General features: G+C 45.7%; 1 protein-coding gene across 1 annotated transcript in view; it reads right to left on the reverse strand.

Annotated features, from left to right (window-relative positions):
• Nucleotides 1-1737: 1737 nt before the first annotated feature.
• The window catches only part of SHLD1 (shieldin complex subunit 1), a 46446-nt gene continuing 37365 nt past the window's right edge, over nucleotides 1738-10818 (reverse strand). The window contains exons 5-6 of the mRNA XM_064647718.1: nucleotides 8731-9803; nucleotides 1738-6444 (exon numbers count right to left, since the gene is read on the reverse strand). Of these exons, the coding sequence (XP_064503788.1) occupies nucleotides 9283-9803 (521 nt within the window). The 3' untranslated portion in view covers nucleotides 1738-6444; nucleotides 8731-9282. The remainder of the gene's footprint in view (nucleotides 6445-8730; nucleotides 9804-10818) is intronic.

The following is a 10818-nucleotide window of genomic DNA, read 5'->3' on the forward strand; positions in this document are numbered from 1 at the left end:
TCTAGCTCCAGTTCTTCAGTAATATATCTATGCCACAGAAATAAGGTTAAATATTATATGGACAGACTAAAAAGAGGTTTAAAATCTGCCTACAAGAACTGTCATAACTGTTAAGGGATATGAAAAATACACACACAAACTGCTGTGGTCTTCTGGAGAAAGCCCTGTGCTAGCTAATATAAATCTTCAGGGCCTCTGGATACACTCACAGGCTACAGAACCTGTAAATGTATCACCAGAATAAAAAAAATCAAAACATACAAACCCAAACACCAAACACAAAAGGAAGCCAAACCCAAAACAAAGGTAAGAGAGGGTAGACTAAGTATAAACACGACTTCCCCAACATCCCAGGTTTTCCACATGAACATCTTCACATATGCTGCTCACACACACCTATTTCCACCCCCCCAGCCATTCCTCCCTCAGTGTTTGTTAGCTCAGATGGCAGAAAACTAGATTATGCTGCAATACAAAAATAAGTACATAAACAAAAAGCAGCCTTCAGGGCATAGGGAACAAAGGACAATTTTTCCATACTGTACTGTCATCATGATTGCCACCAAAAAGCAGTGCCACTTCCAAGGTCCTTCCCTGATAGCAGCTCTCTGACCTTGCTTGCTCCAGGCAGTAAATGCAACTTAGCTCTTGCAATTACACTGGGAATTACCACAGGAAAGATGGCATTGATGTGAAACAACATGCACATTTCCTGCTGGGATTTTTAGTCACGAGGCTCTTCATTTTGCCAGTGCTGCCACTTCTAACCTGATCTGCTGCCAGAAGATGATCTGCTGGAGTCCTAATCAAAACCTACCACTCCAGATGAACCAACCACCAAGCTAAAATGCAGCAGGGGCCTAAGAAGCCCTTACATGATTACTCATGGCTTTATAAATTTGGCTATGACTTAATCTTCTCCAAGTCCCAGCTATAATGAAATTGCCTTGCTGACAACAGAAGCCACCTCCACAGCCCCAGGTGCCTCCTCCTCTACAAGAGGAGAAGTAAGGGTACCCCAACACCCTCCTCACCAGAGACAAGTCCTGGACAACGCACAGTCCCCAAAAGCAGCCAACATGTCTCTCTGGCCTGGCTTTTGGATGCTTGGCATCACTGCAGGACTGGAGTTCCCAGGCAGCTGATGCCCAGAGAGCATCCTGAGAGCACTGGAGCCTCTCACCCTCCAGCCTGGGCCCAGATGAGCTGCACATGGATGTGCCCCCCCCAAAAAACTCCTCCACAGAACAACCCCTGCCCAACCGCCCCTGCATTTTTTTTTTTAAGTATGCAATTAATCACACTGGTAACCTCATGGTGAAGTTCGAGGCTTGTGCAGTAGAATGTAAAACAGGATAGAAATTTCTTTCAGCAAGCAAAAAAAAGCCAACTTAAGCCCTCATATTTTGAGTACTGCTTCTCATTAAGCAAAAATGACTTTAACAGTTGCCTTTGCACCACAAATAATTTCATTTAGGCAATTAAATTGCCCCATTCAGTGTTTCTGTCTGCCTTTTGTCAACTATATATGTTCCATTTAATATTTAAAGACTGGGGCGCTAGTCTGGCTTACTTAGTAATTAATTTCTTTAAATATTTATAGCACTTTGACTCTCAGCAACGGTTCTGTTTTGTAAGAACAATATTGTTCTGTTGTTGATAGCATCATGGAAATTTCAGAGGCAAATTTCTATTTTGTAAAATAAAAATATATAGATTTCTGCAACAGACTGTAACTATTTCAAAGTAAAGGTTTTATTAATAACCATATATGTACTGAAAAAAAAATAAATCCAATTATGCCCCTGCACATAATTCCAGACTGAAAACACAGTGCTGAGAGATCTATTTCATGACAGCCATACTCACACAGCAAAAGGAATTGCCAAAGAAATTTTCCATAACCTCCTTTTTAATCCCCACTGGCACTAAGAACAGAAATCCAGCTGCAAAAAGGCTCTATGAAAGAGAGAGTGAAACCTACAAAATGCAAGAGGAGATTTTGCTACCATCTCTTCCCCGTAGAATATAATATTTTTCTTTTGCATACCCTGATTTTAAGACTTTTAGGCTCTTTGTGTGAAATGCTGTGTGCTTATAAAAAAGGTTTAAGAGGCTTAAGCTTAAAGGTAGCCTTAGGAAATGAAAATACCTGGAAGATACTCTGTCAGTGTAAATTTGTCTAGTAACCCTCAGGGTGGAAAGGTGATGCAAACATGAAAAGCAGAACAAGAGACCATGAAAGACACTCTACTACCCTGGATATGAGAAAGAGAAAGCCACAGTGGGTGGTTTTGCCAACTCTCATGTGAGGCATACTGAGCTTGCAAAGTGTCATGGCCTGGCTTTGGCAAAAAAAGAGTTTCCACGTGCCTTGTCCTCCTCCAGGCAGATCGAAGTTGGGTGGCTGCCTCAGGGGGAAAATTCAAGCTCAAATGGGCCAAGTGTGGCAAAATCACACTGGGAACAAAGTTAAGAAGATACCTCCTTTCAAGGTTAGGAGCACCCAAGGCTGACTTACCCACCCAGGCTGAGTAGCTCTAAGGATGATCAGGGGTGTCAAGAGTGCCTGCTGCACTCAAATGCTAAAGTCTGGACTTTGTCAGCTTCATTTCTTTCCCCTTTTGGCAGGCTGGGGGCTGACACCATCTCCTCTCATCAAGCACTAGCAACCTGTGGAAGTGGGAACAGGAGGAAGTGGCACAGATCCTTGTCCAGCACACCACTGCATTTTGAGTCTAATTCACTGCTGCCTTTGGTAAGATTCCTCCAACCTACAAAACAGCAGTCTGTATCTCCTCATCCCAGAAGATTTTTTTTTTCAGTGATTCATGTGCCTTAAGTCTATTCTTGAACACCAGACAAGCAGCATTAACATTCCCAGAGACAGAAACCCAGACATGGGACTTGTCTACACATACACACGTTTCTCATCACTACATGTGGAACTCGACTTGTGGGCGCCTCTTTCTGCTTTACAGCACCAACATCTCAAGCCTAAGATCAACCTTTCCTTTCTCCTGAGTGAGAACACAGATCACAAAAATAAGCCACCCCTAAATACAAAACAAAGCAACTCCTCCATACAGCCAGCTATCCCACGGAGGAAAGAAGTGTTTTAAAAGAACACATAAGCAGTTATCCTATGGCCGCCTTTGGCTGTGTCCTCACTCTCTCGGCCCCCAGCCCATGCCCTGAGCAGTGATGCTCTCTTAGGGACCAGCCAAACCCAGGGAGAAATGAGGAGATTAAGGATGCAAACACAAGCTGGCCTCACAGAACACATGCTGAGCTGCTTGTTAAACAAGTGGCCTGGCCCACAGACACAAAACCTCTATTATTATTTCAACCTCTAGTTGCAGCCTTCTGAGAGGAGTTTGCTGTTAGACAAAGATGTAAGTTTATATGTCCTGCCCTCTCACTCTTTCTCTGAAGCTCCCAAATACCCAAAACAAGCTGCTGGGAACTTAGAACCAACCAATTAGTGAAAGGCACACGGAAAATATGTTGCAGGGCACAGCATCCCCCCCTTAGTATCTGTAATAACAGAATAACCCTGCTTCTCTGGCTGGGAGGTGCTGATTTTAGCACTCGTTTAGCAGCATTTCTGGCTCAGGTACTGTATCTTACCCAGAAATGCAGACAATGCTGGATAGTGTCACCTGCCCTAAGGCTGACTGACATTTCCCATTACAAGAACCTACTTTCCAGGGCGAGTAAAAGTTTGTTCAGCTTGAACTGAGGGTAAAATTTTCCATGACAGATGTTCTTTCATTGCAAGACTTTCCCCCTCAATTCACAGCACCTGCAAACAAATAGGCCATTGCAAAGGGGATTTAAATAAAGGCTTGACCTTCCAGCCATGAGTTTTCTGGCTTTGGTTAGCTCCAGCTACTGTTTTATCACATCTTATTACTTCATGCTCTGTGTGTTATGTATGTGCCAGATTTTACTTTTAAGGAAGAAATGCTGACATATGTTGTTGCCTAATAGATGTGTGTGGGAAAACAGTCATTAGGGAAAGCCTACAGAATAGGGTATTTTTAAAATGAACTTCTGTATTGTGGGAAAACATATGCCCCCCACAAAATCACCAATGCTCAACAGACACATTTATACAGGATGTATACTGCCTGTTGTACACCGAATTTAACAACCATACGTCCCGAAATATCCAGGCATACCAAAACACCTCAAACTCCTGGGGGAAAATCCTCCACTGGTGTAAATGGCCCTGTCTCCACTCACTTCACTGACACCTGCTGAGGACCTGCTTCAGCCCCTGCCTGTTGCAGGAGCTCAGCTCTCTCCCTGGCTGCCTTTGGACTCCAGGACTGGGTAGGTCGTTGGCATGAATCAGTACCTCCCACTGGCAGCTGTGTGGGAGGGGAAAATAAAAATTCTGTTAGAGTAAGCATCAGAGAAGCCATTGATACCAAACATTCTGGAGAAGCTCTCAGCTGAGGAAAGTAGAGAATGATTTAATAGCAGGAGTCATCAAGGATGACAAAAAGAGTTTGGATCAGGCATTTATGTATTCTGGGAACAGAGGCAGCACTCACAGCCTGCCAGACTTAGCCTTAAGATGAGCCCCAAGGCAACTCAGGTGTCTGGTGTGCATGGGCAGAGGGCTTTGTGCCTGCAGCAGTATGAGTCACCTCTCTGAGACACTGAAGGATGCTGGTCCAGCTCAGGTGGAAAATACCCAATCCAAAGAATACACATCTCTAACAGACCTTGAGTGGGATTTGGATCTGGGCTGTGCATCAGGGAAATCCCTGGGAAATGGCTGTCAAGTCTTCACCATGTCCTGTGCTCCTCCTACTTGGCAATGACAGATCAGTTTTGGCCTTGCTAGTCATACCCTATGGGACCGATGTTATTCCCCATCTTCTACTTCACTTACACATTTCACTTGAAGATCTTGAGGGGTCTTGTCCACCCACAGCCCTGAAAGGTGTTGTAGGTTTTCAGGTGGTGTCCTAAGCTAGGCTCAGAGCTGGTCCTTTGCTGTGAGCCTCGAACAAGCAGAAGGAAAAAACCCCTTGGATTTGTTCTGCAATGTAAGCTACAAAATGTCTTTGCAAAAGCAGCCTCCATACACTACCAGAGCACACAAGGGGATGAACAGAGGTGACAGCAGCTGGCTTTGGCGGTGGAGATGGGAACCATCAGTGCTGGGGAGGCCAGCGAGTTGGGGAGGTAGGGTGAGTTCCCCTTCTAGAACACTGTCCAGTTTAAGTCCATCAGAGCCTCTTTCCTCAGGAGGATCACAAACGGAAAAACGTTCCCTGGAAGGAAAGCAAAGGAATCAAGAGTCCCTGCTCTTCCTCCTCTTGAGCCACAGCAGCATTATTTAGGGAAAGCTGGGAAAATTCCCACCTACAGGTCTTGAAGTAGGCAAGAAGCAGAAGGGCAGGGGGGCACTGGAAGTGCATGGGACCACCCTGCTGGGCAGCTCTGCTCAGCCAGTCCTGCTGAGCAGCAAATTGTGCTTGTCCTAGAGCAGGGGAAAGACAACAACTCAGAGGGATGTTTTCTATTGCACAAAGGGGCAACTTGCAGGACACCTTGACCAGTGTGCACACAGCACAGGCATCAACTGGCAGGGGAGTTTCAGGGAGACTGTAACTTCAGGTGCATGTTTCTGCCTGGCAGCTAAATGTTCAGTGGTTACAGCTGAGTCTGCTTTTGAAAGCTGAACCAAAGCAGCTCACAGTGGTGGAGCATGTTTGGGTACAATGCAGTCCAGCATTACCTGGTTCCTCACCTTCAGGAAAACAGGTTATTTCCTGCCTTATATACTGCAGTGGAGAAGAAAAATAAAATGATGGAGTGAGTCAGAGAAGCAAACAAAGTGAATGGAGAGAACCCAACAGCAAAGGGCCTCTGAGAGGATGACTTGTGCTCTGATAAGTGCTGAAACCATAGAAGTGTCAAAGCTAAGTTAAGGGCAAGCCAGAGAGAGAGGAAAGCACTTCACTCCTCAGGAAAAAAACTCAGTTTCCCAGAGATTATTGCACGGGCTGGGGAGAAATGGACAGAACACAGGACACTTCTGTGAGGGCTTCGTACCACTCTTGGTACTTCACATGCAAAAAGACTGTGTTTTCAACTCGAAGAAGCCATGGATGGTCATACCTCCAGGACACTGGAAGTGAGCAGCACACAAAACTGCAGGCACTCCTGACTGCAAGGGGTGCAAACTTTTCAAAAGACTGCATGCTTCACTAGCACAGAGCTTACCATGTCCTCTGCAAGATGCCAGCCAAGATTTGTAGATATGAGTCATAATCCAGATTTTTCAGCTGCATCCAGCCTGTTCTGCCTACGTTGGTCTTTAAAATTGAACAGTTTCATGCTCTTCTCTGCCAGTATCTATCTTCATGCTCTTTCAGCAGCCACCATCCATTCTTTATTTTGTTATTGCTTACATCACATTACCTAAAGGGTTCGAGAGTAATGAGTCCTCTTTTTTCTTGCTGCCCCAGAAATTTCTAATGAGAAAACTGGGATGTTAAAGGCAGTGGCTGTGCAACCCCAAGAGCCCAGAGGAGCTGAAGCAGAAGAATGAGCTCACTGGAGGTGCCTTCCCTCCCCTCTGTGCAGAGAAGCAGCATGATCCCCCCACAGAGGGACCCCACATTAACTTCCTGCGTGGACACGCCTCTTCCAAAAAAAGATCACCTCATTTTGCCATCATTTAAAACACTTGATAACAAATTAACAGCTATTCCCTTGAATGGTTTTATATCTCATTCAAAAAGGGGATAAAATTATGGCAGCTCAGGTTAATCAGGCTTCAGGAGGAGCACCCTGTGTACACCCCAAAGAGGGGCTCCAGGTAGATACTTCACGTTTGTTATGAGTGGGGAAAACTAAGTCTGTCTCTAGAGCTAATCTGGGGTCATACTAGAGTCAATTAGGGCTTCTTTTCCATCAAACCCCAGTAGGTATCTCTCAGACATGAGTAGCAGCAGGACTCTCCTAAGGAACAGGAACTTCGTGTTTTGCTGCAAGCCGCCTTTGTGGAAATTGCACATCTTCGGTCTTTTTTTAAGAAAATTCTGAATAGAAGACCAGATGGTTTCAAAGCTAACCCAAACCACAGACCAATTCATCACTAAACCAAATACAGCAACTAAAGGGATTCAGATGCAGACCTCTGATTTCTCAGTCTCTCTCTTCCCAGGAGGTTATTTCCCTTCAAACGGCAGTTAAAGGGTTTTGCACAGCAACTAATTTAACTGTGTGGAACAGCATAAATGCTGGCAAAAAAATTAAAAGCAACACCATCTGATTCACACTGAAGACCTTCCTTCCTCCCTGTCCATCCTTAGCAATAGATCCCTATATCTGTCAGTATTAATGCCCTTGTAGCTGTGACAGATCTGTGGTGGTTAAGCAATGTGAGCTGGCAGGGAGAGGCCAGTAGTGTTACTGTAATTACTGACAGCACACTCAGGAGCATGTTTCCTTTTTCCAGCTGTATCTATTGCCAAACTAGTTGGTATCACCTTTGTCTATAGTTTTTGCCAGCAGGATGCTTTCATCTGGATTCTGACACACCAGCACCTGTGGATTTATTTGCTGCCACAGTTTGATGCATTCTCATCTCAACTATTTTTTTCCCAAGCACCATTAACTTGAGTAGCAGGGGAGCAGCTGAGGGTCTGCTTCAATATTTTGTGTGCCCTCCAGCACATGTACAGCACATCTGCCATAAAAGCAAGCAAGCAAAACACCAAGTGGAACCACCAAGAAGCCAGATGTATCAGTTCCATGATGATTCAAGGACAGGAAACTAAACTAGGCAGTTCCAGTATAAATCTATTTGCAAAGAGACTTTGCACCAAGTCCTAAGACCTTGGCCATAACTTGTAGCCAGCTGGGCCAGCAGGGCCTCTTCCTGTTCTGATTAAAGTTAACAGCCAAATTTCCATTGCCTTTGCTGGAAACACCTGCAGAGCACAGCTGCTGTGCCAATCTGCCAGGGGCAGCAAGGCAGGAATAGCAGCCCAGTGTGAAACTGAAGCAGGGAATCTGATGTGCATGAACACCAAAACCCATCCTGATATCTGGCCAGTGTGGAAAGGGAACTGATGAGAGGGCTCAGCAACTGGGCTGGCAAGGTAAGGGCTGTCTCCAAACTGAAACGCTGAAGATCAAATACTAAAACTGGTGCAAGCAGTGTGGCTGTACTGGAGTAACCACATTAGCCGGGAACCTTAACGTTGACCTTTGAGACCCTGACTGTCCATCCTTTCTTCTTTGCCCATATGCTGTCACCTTGATCACATCCACACTGGAGAATGACCTCCTCAGTCAGCAAGCAACATCACTACAGCAATCCTCTTTTTCAGGGGACAAGCCAGTGGGTGGAAAATAAGCACAAAGACATTTGTCTGCCTGGCAGAGGGAGCAAGGCAGCAAAGAAGCCACTGAGCAAGGAGGCCTCCAAGAGAGAGACCTCAAGTGGTTGTGTGGGGGTTCATTGTTCTGTTGCTGACTGACATCATCAGCCTTCTTGGACTCAGAGAGATTTGTTTTATTTTAAAGGGAACATTCCTCCAGGGATCTCATTAGCACCATCATGAAAGACAGAAAGGAACTGAAGGTTGTTGGAGGGGTGATGGTAAAAAGGACAGAAGTGCTGTCATGGAACATGCTCAGAAACTGTATTTTCTCTTTCTCATGCACAAACACACTTTTTCTCTTGGAAAAGCTCACCTGCATTTGCAGTCATGATCTGTGGGATCATATGTCTGCAGGTAAACACATACAGCTAACAGGCATCCCAGTGGAGGCATACATGTTACAGTATCAGCCAGGAACAGAATAAAATGTTAAGCTTCTCTCTCTAGGTCTGGGGCATACCATGCCAAGTTCATTCAAACAGTCTGTTCTAATCAACAGCACTTGGACATCCGTGCCTTCACAGGGACTGAATTTGGGCAGGGCCACGATTCAGCTGGGGTAGAAATGTAGGTCAGTTTAAAAGCCTGGTAGATTTAAATTATCATGTTTGATGTCCCAGCAACAAACACTACATCACCCATCCCAATTAGTGACATGTCCCAAGCAGTTACATGGGGACCACAAGTGCTCCTTGTGCAGTGCTGCCCTGCAGAGAACAAGGTGGCAAGGTCTGATCCAGGTGAATCCCTCCATGGAGTGTCTGGTGTTGAAGGTGATGCCAGGAGAAGAGTGTCTTTCTAAGGAAGTCCCCTCTTTTTAAAGTGAAAGCAAAGCTCCAATGACAGAAACAAACCACTGTCTTGCTCACTTCTCGTGTGACACATCAGGGCTATGTTCTGCCTGTGTTTGTTTCAAGAGGAATTGGAGGATGTCATCTGAGAGCCCAGGTGTTCTCTTTCTGTCTTCCAACAAGACTTCTCCTTCAGCTGGCTTCGAAAAACAGGCAGAAGGGGGGTGGTTTGGAAAGATCTTGCACCCGTCTCTGTTCAAGACCAACTGTGCCATTTGCAGGCAACGTGATGCATATTTAGTTCCATCCCGGTTTGCCAGCTCCGAAATCTTCCGTGACAGACACCGTGATGCAGCCTCGTAAGTTGGATCCATTCTCCCTGGTTGTTTTTTGCAATACATCTTGTAGAAGTCATCAAGAGATTTCCTGATGCTGGGGCCTTCAGCACTGTCACGTTCGTACATCCATGAGAGTGCAGCACCATCAGGTTCCATGGGCTCACACAGCCCTGCTTTTAGATAACATCTCACGTTTGCTTTCTCAGAGCCTTCAGCAGAAAAGCCTGCAGGAACTGCAGATGATAGATTGCTCTCTCCTGCAAGCATATGATCAATGAAAATCATTAGTCACCAGGTCATCCCTGTGGCAAAATCTCTTTCTGTCCCCGTCCCACTGCAGTCTGGCAAAAAGGCTCTTTGCACCACCGAGCTAAGTATTGCTCTAAACGTGGCTGGACTGCCAGGGAGCTTTGCTGCATAGATTGATATAGGATGGATTGTATTTGGGGATCTCACAGTTGTCCCAGCCTTGACACTCTGCAGTGACTGAACCTAATTGGTGGTACAAACCTCCTGGCTCCTCTCAGTCATACTTCCAAAGACATAGTAATTGGGATCTACTGCAGCTGACCCACGGGTTTGCTGCTGAAACAGTTCTGCATCTCTTTCTCCCCTCCAGTTTTCTCCCCTCATCCCTGGGTCTAATCCTTCCCTTTTCATAGTTCTCAACTTAAGTCCTACAGCACAACGTGCAATCCTGTCCTCTAGCTTTCAGTCAGATCTACAGCCTCCAAACCAACGCTGTTACGGCGACTGCATGGAGTTTCGGAATGCAGACTCAAAAGGGGGACCCTGTGCTTCCCCAGAAGTCCCACTTTTGCAGCCCTGCTGCACTAAATGTCATCCCCACACCCTGAAAGAATTTTTATAGATAAAATTCACGTAAAGGCTGAGGACTCATTCTTGCCTAGCTCTTCTCCCCCTTCCTTGCTGACCCACATCTCTAGATAACAGTCAGGGCTGTGGCTTTCTTCTGCTTCAGTGCAATCCAGGCAGATGCTTTGTACTTTCACATAATTAACACACATAGCAGAGACACAATACAGCAGAACAGAGACACTTGGCAATGACAAGATGTCTTTGCCATCTTGTCTTTGCCTGGTCAGCACACTTCTGGCAGGAAGTGTCAAGATGGTCAGCACACTTCTAGTAGGAAGAGCCTTCCTAAAGAGACTCCGAACTGGGCTCTGGTACCCAGGTAACGCCTCTAACGTCACTGTCATCTCTAAGCCCTCTGCGCCAGACTGTTTGCCAAGCACCTGACTCACCGAC

This window comes from Pseudopipra pipra, chromosome 3 (genome assembly GCF_036250125.1).
Source record: "Pseudopipra pipra isolate bDixPip1 chromosome 3, bDixPip1.hap1, whole genome shotgun sequence".
NCBI lineage: Eukaryota > Metazoa > Chordata > Aves > Passeriformes > Pipridae > Pseudopipra > Pseudopipra pipra.